This window comes from Labrus bergylta, chromosome 19 (genome assembly GCF_963930695.1).
Source record: "Labrus bergylta chromosome 19, fLabBer1.1, whole genome shotgun sequence".
NCBI classification, from domain to species: domain Eukaryota; kingdom Metazoa; phylum Chordata; class Actinopteri; order Labriformes; family Labridae; genus Labrus; species Labrus bergylta.
Genome location: NC_089213.1, coordinates 19,904,612 through 19,924,180, shown reverse-complemented (window position 1 = coordinate 19,924,180; position 19,569 = coordinate 19,904,612). Strand labels below are relative to the sequence as shown.

The window sequence follows — 19,569 nt, the reverse complement described above, 5'->3', positions numbered from 1 at the left end:
AATTTAAAAATGTCTACCATCTAGTGGAATTCTTCTTATAGGCCTGTATAGATGTAACAGTATGTGTAACACCCTCATAGCAGCAGATCTATATTTGGATAGGAGCTGTTAGTACTAATTTTCATGAAATTCATTCATTTTGGTAACTTTGTGAAATGTATTATTCAAATCTGTCTACCACCTGTTAACACTCCTACCTTTAGGTGTCTGAAGCTGTAACCTTATATGGGTGAAGCACCTAAGTAGTAGCAGTAGTAGATCTATGTTTGGATAGGAGCCAAATATATGTTGTCAGCAACTGTTTGCTAGACAGAGAGTCTACATCTGTTACGTATACAAATCAGTGTCATGTCATCTTTATTGTTTTATAGTGATGTACCCAAATGGAAAGGAATTTGTGGGCTGTACCTTTTTGACAGAATATAAGCAGCACTGTGAACACTGCTACTTTGTCAGCACTTTGTCAGTCAAGTGATTTGGAAGCATGCTTGTTTGATGAAGTTGTCTGACCTCGGCCGATTAAATGGTGTTATAATCTCCAGTCTGTTTCACGATTTCTTCATTGGATTTATACAAACAGAAACAACCCCCACCTAACAGGAGCCAAGCATATGTTGCGAGCTTAAAAGGAAACAGGGTTTGCTGAGTAAGGGTAAAGTCATCTATCTAGCCTTTTAGAAGTATACCCAAATAGAGAGGCATTTGTAGGTTGTACATGCTAACATAATATAAGCAGGACTGTTAACATCATAAGTCTGTCAGTGTGGGTGAAAAAGTAACATCACACTCACAATGAGGACCTTGAAGTCAGTGTCTCTCTATTCAAGCAGTATCTTTATTCAAGGAGTTATCTCTTCTCTGGTATGTGAGAGGCCCTCAGTTGTAACATCTCCCCACCATCCCCAAGACCACCGGCCTATACTCCCACTGATCTGTAAAACTTTCGACAAAACGAGAAAACTTAATCATGATATGAGCACAACTCTCAGTTACAATACCCAGTATTTTTCCATCAGTCAGACATTACTGCTCTATTTCTTTCCTGTCTGACTTTGGCCAAATAAATCCTGAAATAATCCACTGTCCGTCTCATGAATTCATCATACGATTCCAGAAGATACAACCCCACCTAACAATGTTATGAGCTTACTTATTTCTTAATTGCTTGTTTATTATACGAGGTAAAAAGGCTCACAGTTAAGAATTCTCCTCTCAGTAGATTCCATTTTTTGTTACAAGGATTACCCGCCTCACAGCAAATTTAACCAAATGAATTATAGGTTTCTTCTTGTGTGAACTGGTTAGGAACACATTTCTGGAGCTATATTTGATTACAAGATGTGTTTTTACAGTCCTCCAGGGATCTGAACAGGGCTAACAGACCCACACTCCAGCTGGTCGTTCACTGTTTAGACGTCAACATGTGCAGCTTCAGTGCAATCACTCTCGGTCTTTGATTGAAATACAACATTTACTCAAAAGTTTTAAGTGGAGGACATTCAAGACCCATTAACAAGTGAAGTCGGGGTCCAAACATGAGAAAAGCCAACCAATTATTAACAATATAGATGCTATAAGTTTAAAAAGGGCTTCTTTATATCTTTTTCATTATATCTTTGCTTTAATACAGTGTATAACTTCTGTACAGTTTATTTTAAATCACTTAGCTGTTACTACAACTTATTTATTTTTACTTTTATTTTTTTTGTATCTTTTTTTCTCTATTCTATTTTATATATAACTTAAACTTTTTTTTGTAGAAGCTGACTCAGGGAGAAACGCACAAGAATTCCAATGTACCTGTACTGTCCTGTACCTGTGCAAATGGCAATAAACATCTATTCTATTCTATTCTAAGGGCAGTTTTGATATCTTCCTTGAAAGTTTTCTTTGGAAAGGATTTGATGACATATAGTTTATGTTTTTGGAAAAAAAATGTAGGAAGGAATAATTATGGCACAATATCCTGATAGAGAATGGATACCTGGAATGATGGAACCAACAGCTTCGTCTTGAACAAACTAAAAGTTAAAAACTACAGTAAAATGTTTTAATGTGTCAATGGTTGTGCACTACTTTTTATCAGTCTGCCATCTGTTGTATGTGTTTGTATGAGTGAGGGGAGTTAATTATCTAAACAAGTGACAATTGAGTGTGATAAATCCAATCTTTTTAATGCATGCAGCGTGGAGAGAAAAGAAAACCCAAGTGTTCTCCATAAACCCTTTGAAGATGTTGTAGCCCACAACCCCTACACACATCCAGCAGCTGCACTCATAAAACATTAAAGTTGCTGATTAGTTCAGACAGGATGTTGGGCCTATGTGTGTTTGGGGCTGGGGGCTTCACATCAAGAAATTTACTAAATAGAGAGAACGTAAAAACACATGGTTAAGTCACTGTCTGGTTTGGAGTAGGCTAATTAAAGTTAATAGAGCGACTGATACATTTCTGGAACTGGTATTGATTTATATTTAAAGACCTCATATTGACCGTGGTTCTACCTCACCTAACCCTCCTGTAGGTAGCCGAACACATTTTAAATCTGAATGGTCATTTTTCCAATCCTTTGTTGGGTCGATTTTACAACTTACAGCAGTGTCTACTAGAACTTTTACTATTGTTTTGTGTTTAATTACTTTTAATTTTTGCTTTTACGTGTCTTTATGATGTTTTGGATGTAATGTATTTTGCCTAATTTACTGTACAGCACTTTGGTCCGCCTCGGCTGTTATAAATGTGCTATATAAATGAAGTTGACTTTACTTGACTTGATTTACGTGGATGATCAGCATGGGTTGAAATATAAATAATCTGATAAATATGGCATCAAAATGCAGATAAAGAAATATCCTGACAATGATAATTAAAACTGAATTTGTCCTCAAAGAAAAGCAAAGGGTACACTCAATAGACTGTATATTAAGGTCCACCAATGTCTATCCAGTACAGGTGTCCCGTTGATTTGATTGGTTAAGAGCTGGCTTCGCTCCGCCCCCTGCTCCTCTGGAACAGCTTGACCGCAAGCAGGAGTAAACTTCAGTTTTCTTCTCGGTGTTTATGGTCTCCTCACGGGTTTCCGAGTCACACATTCATAAAACGGTGAAAACCAACGAAGGCTCTTAAGGTAAGTTCGTCTTCTGTAGGAAATCATTGTCTTTGTGTTGTTTACAAACTTTTAAATTTGATTTCACATGAAACTTGTTTGTTATGTTTTTATTTTCTCTCTCGCTTCAACGTGAAGTCGAAGAACAAGTGATTTGATACTTTTAGCTAACATAACGTCATCGTGTTATTTATCAGTCAACATGTTGTCAGCTTGTTTATCTAATGTTTCATGTTTGTTACCCTGAATTGACTCTTGACGGCTACTAAACATGCAAACTGTTTGTTTCCGTTTTGTGTAAACAAAGGTGATAAAGATAAATACTAATACTCTGTATGTGGTTGGTACACTTCAGTTTTTGTTGATTTACCATGGCATAATACAAACGCTTAAACTTAAACCCGCAGGCTGTGGCATTAGTTTGGGTACTTTTGAGATAAATAAATAAAGATTTAAAAAGTAGTCTTGTTTTAGTATTGCACCATACAGTCGTTTATTTATTGTGGTGTCTAAGAGCCACCTGCTGGTTACTCTTATTAAAGCTCCAGTCTCGGTTTAGGCTTCATCATTGATACCTGTGGTCTTTACATTTTCATCATTGACTATATATTGTTTGTTGTTATTGTGAATGTCAGTAATTTTGTGCTAAACTTAAGTGACGATTATGAGAACTACTTTATAAAATGATTGATGGAGGTTTATGGGTATTAATGAGAACATTTTGAATCTGTCTGTCATCGGAGTGTAATTCATACTGTAGGTCTGTGTAACTGCATTTGTGTGAGAGGCCTTACAGCAGCAGATCTATAGTTTAGATTGGAGTAAGTTGCGTGTCAGCAGCTAAAAAGAAAATATGCTTTGCTGATGCTGAAGAAATCTATATGGCTGACATTTTCAAGAAAAGCTAATGGCCTCTGTCCTGCCTATTAGAAATGTACCTAAGAGGAAAGGGATGTGTAGACGTGTGTCTGCTGTCGTGGATTTTTCTGTATTTAACAAAAGATCTCAAGTCAAACCATTTCTTGTCTTTGTCTTTTATTCTCAAAGTATCAGGGTTTCTTTTGCAAAAGGAGGAAACTTATACAGAGGTGACTATCGTCACAAGTGCATAGCAGAATCCCGCTCGGGAGCGGTTACATCGAGACATTTATACCAGACTTTGCAAAGCAAGGCACTCTCATTGGTTGACTCATGTTGATGTGTTTTAATCTGCATAGAGACTCGCCTATAATTATCTCTCAGTTTCATGACAGTTATGTTCATGTGTTGTGTTGTTTGTGTTGTTATTTCAGACAGGGTTTCGTACAAATGTCATCGCACCCAGATGTGGTTTGGCATGTGTTGTTTGTGTACATGTTAATTGTGCGTCAGTATTTTTCCACTGTGCAACCAGAAATTTGTGTGTTAAATGCATAAACAAGAACATATTTTTCCATTACACTGCTTACAGAACATAATGAAGAGTTTAGATTTTTTTGGCATCAGCTTTACTAAAATTGTTACTATGTGCAGGCGGTGAATCTACAACTTCAGCATGCAGCCAACTGAGGCAAAAAAAGGTACGTCTTTCCCTCTCTTCATGTGGGCTTCCTTTGCAAAACCACTTTTCATTAATAATGTTGGTCTGATGCATTCCATGATTTCTAGGATATCTTACCCAAAGCCCGCTGTTGGATTCTCTGAGGGTGTATCTAAACAACAAGAAAAGACTACAACCCATTATTGGTCTGTAGAAAAGAAATGCTAATGTTTTAGGTTTTCACTCTGTGTTGAAATAACTTTTCACTTTTGATCATTCAGGTCTAGGCAGTATCATAGAATGTGTCAAAGCAGGCACACAAAACAGAGAAGTATTGTACCTGTGTGAGGTGTGTGTGTGTCGACTTTGTAAAGCTGACGTACGGAACCACATAATGGGAAGTCTCCACAGATACAACTACATTGTGAGTACAAATGAAAGGATGGCAAGTTTTATATTTTCTTTCAGCCATAGATTGTAGTTTACAAACAGGTGGTTCTTTGCTCTACAGAAAGTCTGGCACCCGGACTTAGTTTCTAAATGGAAGGAAAACTTGGACCTGTCTCAGCTGGCCTGGCCACTGATGGAGATAGCAAAGACCCTTGAGGAAAAAGAGGGTCCTGGAGATGTGCAGGTAGGTGATATAGCCTGTGTGAGCCAGGCTTTCCCAACGTTGGGGTCCCAATTTTAAAAGGGGTCACATGGAATTTCCATTTATTGATTATTACAAAAAATAATGTACGTTAAAATATATTGAACCCAGGCTACTGTGGTCCATAGCCAATGCCAAAAAAAAAAGTTTGCAGAGACTCTGTCTGTTTCTGTCTGTATGTCCACAATAATATACATGAAAAAGCCTAAATATGTTCTAAAATGAATGTTTACCTGCAAAACAATAGAATAACTATGACATGATTGAAAACAAATAATCTGAGCAAAAAGCGGTATTTGGTGTGGTGTGTGGGGTCGCCAGAGTTTTCTGAGGTCAAAGTAGGGTCCCAGGCCAAAAAAGGTTGGGAACCACTTTGATTGTTGTGGAGTTTTTTTGATATTGTAGAAGAGTAAATGCTCTTGAACAATCACACAGAGACTATGGCTTGTGAATCGAGGATCTGTTTATTTCTGTCCGAGTCATTCTTTTATAGCATCCCAATCCTCCTTTTATGGGCAATCAACACACTGAGCAATTACAACATGTGTGCTATATAAAGACCATTTCCTAGAAGTTTCCTGGACAGACAACTGGTCTCCTAACAGGAAAGAGTGTGTGGGTATGTGTGTATGTGTGTCTTGTGTATCAGAACATGATCTTATGACCTGGCTAAATTCAGAGATAACCATTGGTTTGTGCCTGTTGCTGTCCAGATTGTGTGTTTCTGTTATGATTCAACTTTTCAAACTACAACATAATCCCCCCTTTGGGGGTTTACAAACCCACAATTAATAACAGATCGACACATCATTATTACAATAGTCATCAATAACCATCAATCAATATAAGTAAGGGGCGAAAAACCTGGACCTGCTCATTTACCAGGAAAATTCCCCTATGACCCCCCAAAAAAGAAATATTTATCTTTAGGGCGATCACTCAAGGTTTCTGTTTATTTACACAGATATATGTATTTAACATGATTAACCACTTTACTAAAATGCATATAATGAATCAAACCATTTTTAAGTTTTTGTCAGCATCAGCTTAGCAGAATGTCAAAGTCAGCACTTGCTTGATATTGAAGATTCTCTAAGAATCACCACTTAAATATATGTGTTATTGAAGAAGTTCTTACTCAAGATGTTTACCTTTAAGTCTTCACACATAAAGTGCACACTTTTTCTAAACACTATAATGTGAGTATTATGTGAAATGGGTACATTTGAATAATGAAACTGTTGAAATGTGTATTTTGATAACTCAAAACAAAAACAAATGTTGGTTATATGCTGTTCCTTGTTCGTTAATGTCCATTATGTCCACTACTCACATCTTTTTGCATATTTATGTGAAGTTATTAGCGGTTGAAGATTCGGTGTACCAGACGATGGCAGCATTCAATGACAATGACGGTCAGTGACTATTTCAAACTCCTTTAATCCCATTTTCCTTTGTCAGATGCTTTTTTCATGTTTTCTTTTGCCCTTGTTTCCATGTGTTACGTGCCTCACCTTTAAAAATATATATATATTTATCCCTTTCTCTCTCTTACACCCCAGCAGTAGCTCTCCTACATGTCTTAAGAAATGGCCGTGTACAGGTTGAACCCCAGAGCCATTCAGAGGCTTCACCGGGGCAACTGGAGCCCATCCAACCACAGAGGACTGTATTGCTTCCTCCCCAAAATACAGTTCCATCTTTTATACAGTCAACTCTTGCAAACTCAGAAGGCAGCTTCAACAATACTTCAACTTCACTGATGGACAACACTCAGATGTACCCTGATCACTTCGTGCCATCAGAGGACAGCAGCAGCTTTCTTGATGGCTACACAGGAACCGAGCCTCTTATTGGTGAGCACAGATTAGGACAAATAACAATGAGTGCTAGAACATAACAGGAATGTAAAACTGACTTCAACATGATTGAAAGCTAGACATTTACAGAAATTGTTACAGTGATTCTTAAGGTCACATTCTGGCCCAAGAGCAAAGGGTCATACAGAGCGGTCTCTTTTAGTTCAGCGATCTGTCCCCTAAGGAATACTGATCCGAGTACAACTACTCTGACAAATGTGAGCTTTTCTCTGCCCCCTGGGAGACCAAGGTCATGTGAGAGATATGCTGCAATCCCTGACAGAACCTTCATATCTTCTTACTAGCCCTGATGGCAGTCCCCATATTACGCCTCCGGGACATTCATATTGAAGGAGAGATGTCCCAGGGACGTAAATATTACACTTTGAACGGGTAGTGAATAGGGATACTCAAGGCCAGATGTTACTGGGACGTTAGCCTAGCATGTCTTTGTTGAGCTAAGACCAGAATTCTCCTAAAGCAAGGGTCTCTGGTTGAACATAATCATTTCCTGACCAAGGTTTTCCCTTAGAATAGTGAAAAACAGTGAGATAAGATTTGATTTAAGACGGTGTTGGTAGCGGGAGTTTTATTAGCATCAGAGCCATGCTAGCTGTTTCCCTTTTTTTCCCTCTCTTTGAGTGAACTGTACAGACTTGAGAATTGTGTAAATCGCCGCAAAGACATTCAGAGTTTTTTTTCACCTCAATGTCAAGGTATTGCTTTAAAAGAAGCCTCTCGTGTAAATGTTTGCAACAGGTCTTTCCCAAGTGGTTGAGGTTAGAAGTGAAGATGGCGGCACATACTCTTTTTTATGTCACTGCTGCCGCATCAGATCCAACAACCAGGACTTCATTGATCATCTTACCAGCTCATCCCATCTCATGAACTACTTGGTCAGTTTGTCTTGGATCAATAGTTAAAATGAACTGCTCCACCAATGCTTTACCATTACTCACTCAGACAGTTGGGGAGAAGATGCTGGGTTAAAATTCACTAAAGATGTATGTGTGTAGATGGAAACTCGTCCTGAGCAGGTGGAGGTAATGACAGCAGAGGTTAACAATGACTATCAGCTTCTTCAGTCACTGGCCAAAAGAGTAGAGCTGGAGGAGGGCGGAGGAGAACTGAAGGTATCACAATTGACTATATTTAAAGATTGTCCTTCAGTGCTTATGCTAGTTGTAAACTTTTAATCTTAACCTAAAATATTTGAAGTGCAACTATCCAAATTCACATTTTCCAGGTGGTAAGTGCACCAGAATCCCTCTGTGTCCATGTGGCTGGCAAAAGTTACCACTGGTGTAAGTACAAGTACAAATATCCACTGTCCTGTTGTTTGTATCTTATTTACCTCTATAGCTTGAGCTCTGTTTTTGAAGATGAATTCATGATGTACCGGTATGTATCCTACTGGATTAACTCTTTTTTTTTTTAAACCTTCTTCCTACCTTCTCTCTAATGCATAAAACGTATTTATGCATGTCCGTGTGTTTGTATGTAGGGACTTACGAGCATAAGCCTGTGTAGCGTATATAAGTATAAAAGCGCTTTGAGTAGTCAGAAGACTAGAAAAGTGTTATACAAGCTTTTCCTCTGTATTTTCTTGTTTGTTTGTTTCTGTTTTTCAGGTATAAAGATGCTGTGTGATAGATGGACACATACTAACATCTTAAAGAGGAAATTAGCTGTCAAAGGTGTGTCTATTGGAAGCAAATGTTCCTTTAAGGGGGTCCAAATCCAAATATTTCTCCTCCGGTCATTTAAGTTTGTATTTGAAAAAAAAAAAAAACACCATTCGGGTCAAATTTGTCGTTTTTTTTATTTTTATCTAAGGGCCCAATGTGAACAGGGAAACTACAGAGAGAGATGTCACAGTGCCACCAGAATACGACAAAAGGAGGAAGATGCAGAAAAAAAAGATCAGTACTGTGTTCAAGGTAAGCCTGCCTCTCACAGAAGGTCCGATGCTGCTGAAGAGGACGTCTTTCAGCAGCGACACCATCCCTGTGTCACCCACGGACTTGCCTGCATTGGACTTGGATCCCATGGCCTCTCCAGAGTCTCAGTCAGAGGTCTATGAGTTGGACAATGACACCACCCTCGAAAAAGAAAAAAACATCCCAGTCTGTCTTTATCAAGGGGGAGAGAGTTGTCCCAGTGACTATGAGTACTTAAACCAGTTTGAACATGTAAATGAGAGAACAGAACAAAACTTATATGGGGGAAATAATTCCAACAGACAGCTTCACGCTTCTCAAGAAGAATCAAGTGAGATGAATGACAAAGGATGGCAAAATGAAGTCCCACCAACACAGAACAAGTGGCTGCTGCCTCCTGGTTGCCACGCTCAGGACTGGGAGTCTTGTTATGCTTTCTATGGGTGTGAAGAGTGGACCCAATCATCCTCACAGAGTAATGTTGGTGGAACATATGAAATGCCAAGAAAAAATACACAAGGAGAGTGGAGCTCAGATTATCCTCCCACCAGTCTTGTACCTATGCCCTATCAAGGTATTCCAGGAGGCCACTGGGTGATGTCTAACCCCGACTACAGAACTGAGGCTTGGACATACCCTTACCAAACCAGCAACCAACTCCCTCCTCCGAGTTACGAAACCTACTCTGAACTTAGTCAGACTTACAGCTCCTGATTAACTGGTTTGACTGTTTTAGTGTTTAGAAATGGAAAAACTAATTTCATGCTTGCATATCCAAGGTTAAATTCTGCAGACTTTAGTTTTCACTCAGACCTGCTGTTACCATTGAATTGAGTGATTCTTTACATGGTCCAGCATGCCTCATAACAGTATTTAATGAAATAAAAGTATTTTCTTTTTGTCAAGAACCCTAATGAAGGGTTGTTATGGTTGCACTGATCCAAACTACGTCTCTGAAGAAGCTCTTCTATGTGTGTTATTTGACTGTCACTTTCAACATTATTCTGTATGACAGCAGACCATTTGTCCTGATATTGATGGGGAATAAGCAATAAGCAACCTAAATCCTAAAAAAACTTAAGACATTTGGTTCTGATTAACTGAAATATGTCTTGATCCTGTGGCATATATGTGCTATGATTGAAAATGTACCTGTATATGTGTTCCATCTGGTTACAGAAAACATAGACAGTTTTTTTCAGAAATAGGGAATTAATTGTACCCTATGTTTTCTGCTATTTTAGTCTGAAGCTTTGAAAGCAATTTTGTAGATAAGATCATTTAAAATGAAAGTCCAGGACTAAGTCCTGAGTGTCAATAATATCATTACTTTATATAAAATGTGAAAATCTCATTTTGATCAGCTCAGAGCAGCCAGGCCTATATTTCTGTCTTTTTTCTTTATTTTTTTTTTACCATTATGTTAAGGTGACTATTTTTTGGGTTCATACGATGTTAGAAAACGGCTCAACGTTTGAAATAAAATGTGAATGTCACATGAGTTGGCCTGAGGTCACTTGTATTTCATGTTATTATTATGGTCTTGTGTAAGTTGTATCCTAATTATCTTTTGAGCAGTATAAAATATAGAACTAGTCCTTGGGTGCCTAATGAATCGTTTTTGTAAACGCAATTTGATTTCTTTCAAGTGTGTAAAAACCTTTAAAAAAAACAGAACAACAATTACATTAGTAATCACACTGATCAGCATTGAGAATGTAATTAAATCATTGACAGTCTATGCAATAAACACACAAATACACTGTAACTTTTTTATTTTACAACAAAGTTGGTTGGGTCAATTACATCAGTTTGACCGTGATGTTAAATAGTTGTGAAATAGCTGTCCTAACAACATCTGTAAATTCCCCCTGACTTGAACGCAACATATCTGCCGTACGGAAGCTCATCTCTCAAGCTGCTGTGTGTGTGTGTTTGTTTGTTTGTTTGTTTGTTTGTTGGTTGCCCCCCCCCCCCCCCGCCCCCCTGAGCTAAACCAGCAAGGCAGCCGCCCTTTAGCAAGTTAGCATAAACGACCTATCCTTTCTGAAGAAGACGTGGATGGATTCATTACCTGTCCTGACTGGCTGACAAGCTGTGAGGGAGCTTTGGAGGACCCATCTGGGTGGGAAATTGTTTGAAAGCTGCCTCTCCCGGAGACCACACTCTTCCTAGTCTCGTCAAAATGTCAGCTTTTTCTGAGGCGGCTTTAGAAAAGAAACTATCAGAGCTGAGCAACTCACAGCAGAGTGTGCAGACTTTGTCATTGTGGCTCATTCATCATAGAAAACACTCGAAGACCATTGTCAATGTTTGGTTCAACGAACTAAAAAAAGGTAAGGTCGATACGCTAGCTAGTTTCTCTTAATTCACGATTGCTAACATGCCCCTACAGTTCACAAACTACTGAAGCTGGCTAATCGATTTATTATAATTAAACACGTATGTACTCGTCAAACTACATTTGCCTTTAGAAGAAGTCAACAACTTCTGCAGCTTGTCGTTGCACAAAAACTGCTAACGCTAACCAACTTTCGTGCTGTGCCACTTCTACAGGCTCTCCAGCATTAGCTAACAATACTGTTAGCATTCACCAGGTTACAAGGCTACCTCTGTTACAGTGTTCATGAGGACTAAAGAAGCCACTGTGTCTCAAAATGTTTAACATGCTGATGTTAGCTTTTGGTCGTAGAATAATGTTAATGTCTTAATATGGAGCTATGGACACAAGGCCATGCTGTGTATCATCACCCCCTCAATGCAATTATTACTGAGCATATTTATATTAGGTTGAAGTCTTTAGAGGTGCACAAATAAAAAACAGTTCTGCTGTTTAAAACAGACATGTTATAGATGTAGCCCCTTGTGATGAAAAAGCAGAGCGGCATTATCATTTTACCCATGGTTAAAGTTGAGTATCTTTGAACTCAGCTTTCTTGTTTCAAGCTGGCACCATTTACAGTCATTTCTATGGCTGGTTCACATCAGCAGGCTTCCTATTGTTCCCTCAGCTGTTGGTGAAGAGAATAACTCAGCAGACCAGATTCATGAATGCTACTGTGGCTATACATCTGTGAAATCTGCAAGAGGGCAAAAGACAGGTGGAACCCTGTCTTAACAGTCTGTGGTGTCAACATATTGAATAGGTGATTACATGTTGTTTATACTTACAGCCTCATTTGGTCAGAAAATATATTAAAAAAATAAACAGCTTTGAAGTGGCTATGACTGACATATTTCTCTTTCTGCAGAGCTGTAGACAATCGTATGTGTTACAGATAAAATGTAACTCATTAACCATCACTTATGATTATTTTGTTCCCTGGCAAATAGACTAACCTCCATCAAGCAGTTAATACAGAATCATAAAACCATAAACTGTTTATAGTTTGTTTAAAATACATTGTGACATGTGATTTGGTCTGTTATTCAGTGACTTCATTTGTTCTTGGTTACATTTTGTTTGTGATGTGAAAATGGGTCGTTCACTGAAGAAGAAGACGAAAAGCTTAATATTTTGAATATTGCCGTGTAAGCAAAAATAAATAAATGGCCCACTGATGCTGTATGTAACTACTTAGGCTTTTTTTTTTTAAAGTTTGGCAAATGAACTGTAGGAATGAAACAGCAGCATGCTGCCTCTAAATTGAGTGGATGCAGTTTAGGTACAGGAACATGAATGACATGTTGCTGTATTTGTGGTTAATGCTGCCTCACTTCAGGGTCCTCAGGGTGCTAGTCAACAAGCTAATGAAATCTCGAGGGGTTGTTGTATTTTTGGAGGGTGTCTGAGGACTGAAAAGAGTGTGCAGTTTTAATAACAAACACTAATTCCTCTGGAGCATCACGCTCAACTCAGTGTTTACCGTGACCTTTTCAAACACACAAAAATACATTATACATCATTGAAAGTAGTATAGTGGAGAATAACCTCTGTGAATTAATGTTTGTTGCAAGTTCTATGAATTAGTGAAAAAACATGGTATCACTTCTGCAATTCTGTATTTTTACCTTGTAATTATTCCTCAGATCAAAATGAAATCAAAGATACTTATGTGAACTAAAAGATACATTCTCAGCTAAGAAGGTGTTTTCCTGTTGTGCTGAGCACCACTGTTCTTTCACTGTGTGTAATGTAGAATGTGTGATTGTGTACATTTGAATGCCTCCAGCTCAGGTATCCCGCAAGCTGACCTTCCTTTATTTGGCCAATGACGTCATTCAGAACAGCAAGAAGAAAGGACCAGAGTTCACCCAGGACTTTGCACCCATCATCGTTGATGCATTCAAACATGTATACAGGTCTGACTTTATGTTACACATCATTAGTTTATCAACATTGTTTGAATTTCTGTGAATGATGAATTACCCTATTTAGATCTGAGTAAAGGTCTGTTTAACTCAGACCATTTTATAAAGTCACTGATTCACAAGTTTGATTTAGAATTTATGATACAAGAAATCGTAGTAAAGGATTTTGGTAAACTTGCAGCTGAGAGAGTGATTTAAACTTCCAGCCTGCCAGACTGGACACAAGATGCGTTCTTATTTATTCAAATTGTGTTTAAGTTCTTCCCAAGAATCTCATTTTCCTCCTCATGTTTTCCTGTCTAGAGACGGTGAGGAGGGATGTAAGAAACAGTTGGGTCGGGTTTTGTCCATCTGGCAGGAGAGAGCGGTGTACGAGAACAACCTGCTGGATCGACTCTCACAAGTCCTGGGTAGGTTTACAGACCTGTACCCGCACATGCCCACAAGAAGAGCTCAACACTCACCCTAACCCTACCCAACAAGATAATGTCACTGCAGACTCTGCCCACCTGACAGGTTTTAACTGCTGGAGCTTTGTGTTGAAACACTTTGCAGCACTTTATCAGAATACATGGAGCTTGTTTTAAGTTACAGGACAGGATGATTTTTGATTAACAATTCAGTTGTAAATATATCTCCACACAGCAGTCGATTGGGATTTATGAGAAGCCAGTTAGTGTGAGGATGTGCAATTTTAATAAAAGATATCCGCTTCATGTGATTCAAGCTACAAAAACAGACCTTATTTTGAAAATGTTTTGTTTTCTGTCTTTGTAAATCCTAGATGGAGAAAAGAAGTCAAGAAAAAGATCATACGAGGCGATCCAACCAGATGATGAGGACTTCGCTACCCAGAGCTCCCCAGCTGAGCCCCCACAGGTGCCAGCTTAGACAATCAGCAGCCATTCATAAAGATGCTAATTAAACAAATGCTCTTCACAAAATAATTGAATGATACTTCATACGGTTGATACAGCTGCCTCCTGATGCTTAGTACCCCTCTCTATTGCCTCCAATATTTAGATTAGACACTTATTTCTGGAAACTGCTCATTCACTATTCCCCATTCCCCACCCCCTCTCACTCCTCTTCCCCCTCCCCTCCCTGCTTATCTTTCTCTCTACGTCAGACGGCAGATTTAATCCGAGCCCTGCAGGAGCTGGAAAATGCAGCCTCTGGAGATTCAGTCCTACGTCAGCGCATCTCCTCCCTTCCTGCTGAGGTGCAAGACACGTCACTGCTTCAAAGGATTGCAGGTAGAAGGATGCACCACTGTTACATATTGTACATGTGCACTGTACTGCAAACATTCACACCTGATGAAAAACCAAGTCTGTCGGAATAAACTGCGAAAACAATTAAAGGAACACATAATCGTCACAGTATGACATCGAGTATCAACCTTTACATTTAGGAAGCGAGTGGTTGTGAATCAATTTTATCTTCTTTGGTGCAAAATGAAAGTGACAACAGATACATTGGAGAAGCAAAAGCAAGACAACCCCCCCAAAAGGGAATGGTTTTGCATGTGGTGGCCACAGACAATTTCTCTCTCCTTAGCTTTCCTGACTAATTCTTCTCTAGTTTTCTGCCAGTCTCCTTGTCACTACTGGTAGCATGAGGCGTAACCTGCAGCTCAATCAGGTTGCACGAGTGTCATGCAGTTTCAAGAAGGTTTTGCCCATGTCCCCCATTACAGTCTCAAGAGCATGAAGGAGATACAAGAAGACTGGCAGTTACAGGAGGAGAGCTGGACAGGGCCATAGAAGGGCATCAGGAGGAGCACTGCTAGAGCCCTACAAAGTGACCTCCAGCAGGCTACTGGTGTGCATGATTCAGACCAATATGTCTCAAACAGACTCCATGAGGGGGGCATGAAGGCCCAACATCCTCTAGTGGTACCTGTGCTCACAGCCCAGCACCGCATCGAGCCCAGCAGCTCGATGAAATTCACCAGAGAACACAGAATTGGCAGGTCGCCATTTACGCCCTGTTCCCTTGACAGATGAGAGCAGGTTCACACTGAGCACATGTCGCAGGTGTGAATGAGTCTGGAGACACCGCAGATAACATCATCTTGATACCTGTAACATCATCCAGCATGACTGGTTTGGTAGTGGGTCAAGGAGGATCTAGGTGGCATATCCTTGGAGGGTTGCACAGACCTCTGTGTCATAGCCTACACAACCCTGACTGCTTTTAGGTATCAGGATAAAATCCTCAGAGCGATTGTAAGACCTTGCACTGGTTCAGTGGACCCTGAGTGGACAATGCTTGGCCTCATGTGGCCAGAGTGTGTAGGCAGTTCATGGATGATGAATGTATTTATACCCATTGATAAGCCCCCTCTTTCCCCTGACCTAAATCCCATGGAGCACCTATGGGACACAATTTATCAGTGCGTGTGATGTCGCCAAGTACCGCCACAGACTGTCCAGGAGTTCACCGATGCCCTTATTCAGGTCTGGGAGGAGATCCCCCAGGACACTATTCACCTTTTTTTCTTTTTTTTTTGAGCAGTGCACATGGGTGTACTGATCAACCATTTGCTGTTCTGTTCTGTTCTGGAAAGACCATATTAAACAAAATATTAAATGTCTGCAACAACACAAAGCATTGAATTATTTTCCTCCACTGACTGAGATCTTTTGGGGCGAGTAGACAAAGTTATTGTTTTGTTTTTCACTTCTAAGCTCCTTATTGCAATGTAACACCACATGATATGTATGTCCCCTTAAAATCTAAATTGCTCCTTTCATTAAAAGGATGAAAAGATAAGTGCCGATGCCACTTCAGCGCAAACTGAAGGGATCTTGAGCAGAAAACTGAAGTAATAAACATAAAAAAAATTCAAAATGCCCACATCACCATCAACCATAGAAAGTTTGATATGCCAGTGATTATCCAACAGTTTCAAACATTGTAGAATTATAAAAAAAAAATTAACTGAATGACCTCCAGATGAACCCTTAATTGGTTTGGTTTAAGCATTGTGTCCTGCTCTCTGTGCTCTCTGTGCTCTAGATAAGGAATCAGGAGAGCGGCTCTCCCGGCTGGTGGAGGAGGCATGCATGCTGCTAGCAGACTACAGTGGACGCCTGGCGGCAGAGATCGATGATCGGAGGCAGCTCACGCGCACACTGACGGTGTTCCTGCAGAGCCAGAAGGACGGCCTGGTCCAGAACGAGCAGAAACTAGAAGTGCGTAACCCACTTTCCCTTTTTCCTTTACTCTTTGCTTGGTTGTGTGTGCTTTGTCTACCTCACATTTGTGTCTCATCATCGAGTCCTGGTCTGTCTGCGTAGCTGTGCTTACACTTCTTGTCTGTCAACTTCTTAAAGTAACACTTCTTTTCCTGTAATTTAGCATGTGGCATACTCCTGCAGAACGACAGCTTTGTCACTCAATCAGACCTTAGATTTCAATGTGCATGCTAGACCTAACAACATTTGTGTTATTTATCATAATCCCAGCTCAGTGTTTATTTCCCATTGGGTAAGTATCAACCAAAATTCTTCATGAAAATCTTCCCGACAGATTTCCTTGTTGTCTCATAGCTCTCCTTATTTGTGGTACCAATAACTGTCCAGCCTTCATCCACAGGATACCAAGAGGACAAAGTCTTTCACATTTGTATCTTCTATTGCAATGAAAAAAATCTGAAAATAAAAAATGAAACCAATTTTGTGAGTGCTTTTATTGTGCTATAATTTTAAGCTTCTGGTGCATTGTACAAAATTGTCATTACAAATATTATCATTATTAACAGTATTACCAAACAATTACTGCGAGCCTTCACTTGAAGTTAAGGTACATCTAATTAAAGGTTTGGATTGGCTAAGTATATGAATACTCCTTTTATAACCTATAATACCAAAATTATAAGGGAGACAGCATGTTTTAGGAATCTTGGAGAGATCGATTGACTTCAAGTTTTTAGTTCGCAATAAAAAAGGTAATTTGAGATTCACACTGAAGCCTCACGTGGCCTAGGGAGAATGTGTTCTTACACAACATCCCTACATGCATCTCATAGAATAAGCATGTGGAATTAGCAAAAAGCAGAGGAAATATCTGAGTAGCCCTTTTTTCTACATCCTTTTTTCATGGCGTAAAAACTTATTTTTGGTGTTCCTGGGAAATTCCAAATCTTATAATATCTCGTCTAATATAATATAACTCCTGTGAACTTTGTTTGGTCTGCTTTACTTTAAAACATAAAACAAACTCAACACTTAAACCTTATTTGACTTGATACTGTCAAAATGGAAGTTTGAAGTTATTTTAATTTTATTTTCCCTGTGACAAAGTGATAGTAAAACGTTGCAGGTTAAACTAGTGATGCTATTTTTCAGATAAATAATACTAAGCATACAGGGGTTTGAACACCACATGAGTGGAATAGACAAAAAAGAAATACTCCGACATGCTTATACAAGCTTTGTCAAAAATGTGAACAGTCGTTCACAATGAATAAATGTTGTGAATCGAGAGTGAGTAATTCAGTTTGTGTTATCAAACTGAAGGAAGCCCTGTTAACTAACACCACACTCTTTAATGTACAGTAATTCATTGCTCTGCCTTTTTTGTTGTTGCTGTTAAATCCTGATAATCCTTCAGACTATAAGAGATTTGACCTCTCCTGCACCTTTTCTGCTTTTTCAGGAATACAAACGCAAATTGGCGAGGGTGACCCAGGTTCGAAAGGAGCTGCGTTCGCGTCTGAATAATCTTCCAGGAGGAATCTACAACTCTTCAAACTGACTTTGGTTTCCCCTCCTGACCTGACCATCCTGCTACTAAAACATCTCTGCCTAATCAGTGATATCGCCACAGTCCTCTGTTCTTCATTTTGCAAAGTGTCTGCGTCCCCCTGTGTGGTGACCTGTGATTCTTGTCCTGTTTTCAACAGATTATTTATTCACATGCTGTTTTTTTTAACAGGACTCCCTTAAGTTTCTCTCTGATCTGTTTATCCCCAGTATATTATACAAGGATTTCCAATATTCAGACACAGGCCTCTCAAGCTTTGGCCCTCACTCTTCTAACTTTCACATCTTTAAAGTTGTATGGATGATGCTGGTGTGATATTTTTGTATTTATTGGAACTTAAGATAATACACCAGAATGTTTCCCCTTAGTTTGATCATCTATAACACTTTACAGTGTTTTGGGCTGCTACCAAAACTATATTTTACGATTTCTGCATCTGTCTGAGTCTTGATTCTAGATCCTTAGATGGTTAATTTGCTTAAGTTGGATTTATACTTTTGTGCAGCGTGAAGACCTCTGAAGAGAGGTATACTTGTGAAACCATATTCAGAAGCTTGATAGTAAGCCATGACCCTGAGAGCAAATCAAAAAATGTGATTATGACTCTTTGTGAGAGGGGTGTGTAAACGATTGGTCAGTGTACATATTCAAATTTGCATGTAAATATGATGAGAGTTTTACCTTCAAGTGCTCATGATTTGTATCCATGTCATTATGGCTTTCCAGATGGTCATTCAGACAGTTATGGAGGTATATCTGTACATTGATGTCTTGATAATTGTTAAGACCTCCAACAAGCAAAAACTCTGAGTAAAGGAGTCTGTTTTGTTTACTGTATCATACGGCTTCATTCATTTATCTTTTGTCTACTGAATGATGTGCAGATCCATCAAACAGCTTGATATATGCCTCAGCTCAGCATATATCAGTCGGACCAAAGCTGTTTCTTATATAGAGCCATTTATTCTTGGAAGAGATACAATTAGAAGTAACAGTCCTCTCTGCAGTGTTACTGAATCTGAATGTAGTTTAGTTCCTGGCCAACAGAGGGCGTAAATATACGTCAGGGATGGGCAACTTTGGTCACAGCATTTAATTCTCACTGCCAGGGGGCCAATTTGTAAGACACAGAAAATGATTACAGTCAATAATGTCTCAAATTTAACTCAACATATACCAGTGATCAAATATTATTATGGACATATTTGTGGTTTTCATGATTTCATGGCAGATTTTGTCATGTTTTCTTCATGTTTCCAATTAATTGATATGTCAAAATTGACCTGAGGGCCACGTTGAGGGTTGATGGGGGCCGCATGTGGCCCCCGGGCCGCCAGTTGCCCACCCCTGATTGTACGTCCTTCATCATGTCCAGTTTTCTCCAGCATTTGCGCTCGTTTTCAACACCG

At 39.2% G+C, this 19,569-nt stretch overlaps 2 protein-coding genes across 5 annotated transcripts; both read left to right on the top strand.

The window, feature by feature from the left end:
* Positions 1 to 3,004: 3,004 nt before the first annotated feature.
* si:ch211-199g17.2 (uncharacterized) lies at positions 3,005 to 10,577 on the top strand. 3 transcript variants are annotated; one of them, XM_020634696.3, is made up of 12 exons: positions 3,005 to 3,127; positions 4,619 to 4,665; positions 4,754 to 4,831; positions 4,907 to 5,049; positions 5,137 to 5,259; positions 6,635 to 6,692; positions 6,843 to 7,133; positions 7,896 to 8,032; positions 8,153 to 8,269; positions 8,383 to 8,440; positions 8,768 to 8,833; positions 8,973 to 10,577. In XM_020634696.3, exons 2-12 carry the CDS (start codon positions 4,641 to 4,643, stop codon positions 9,788 to 9,790), a joined length of 1,914 nt encoding a protein of 637 aa, XP_020490352.2. In that variant the 5' UTR covers positions 3,005 to 3,127; positions 4,619 to 4,640; the 3' UTR covers positions 9,791 to 10,577. The 3 variants fall into 3 exon arrangements, with proteins under 3 accessions (XP_020490352.2, XP_020490351.2, XP_020490353.2); XM_020634695.3 differs by having other exon boundaries at positions 6,840 to 7,133; XM_020634697.3 differs by lacking the exon at positions 3,005 to 3,127 and having other exon boundaries at positions 4,650 to 4,664; positions 4,752 to 4,831; positions 6,840 to 7,133.
* A 459-nt stretch (positions 10,578 to 11,036) lies between these two features.
* Positions 11,037 to 18,997, top strand: LOC109984490 (regulation of nuclear pre-mRNA domain-containing protein 1A). 2 transcript variants are annotated; one of them, XM_020634672.3, is made up of 7 exons: positions 11,040 to 11,412; positions 13,249 to 13,378; positions 13,691 to 13,797; positions 14,172 to 14,266; positions 14,517 to 14,643; positions 16,412 to 16,587; positions 18,053 to 18,997. In XM_020634672.3, exons 1-7 carry the CDS (start codon positions 11,262 to 11,264, stop codon positions 18,149 to 18,151), a joined length of 885 nt encoding a protein of 294 aa, XP_020490328.1. In that variant the 5' UTR covers positions 11,040 to 11,261; the 3' UTR covers positions 18,152 to 18,997. The 2 variants fall into 2 exon arrangements, with proteins under 2 accessions (XP_020490327.2, XP_020490328.1); XM_020634671.3 differs by lacking the exon at positions 18,053 to 18,997 and having other exon boundaries at positions 11,037 to 11,412; positions 16,412 to 17,069.
* Positions 18,998 to 19,569: the final 572 nt, after the last annotated feature.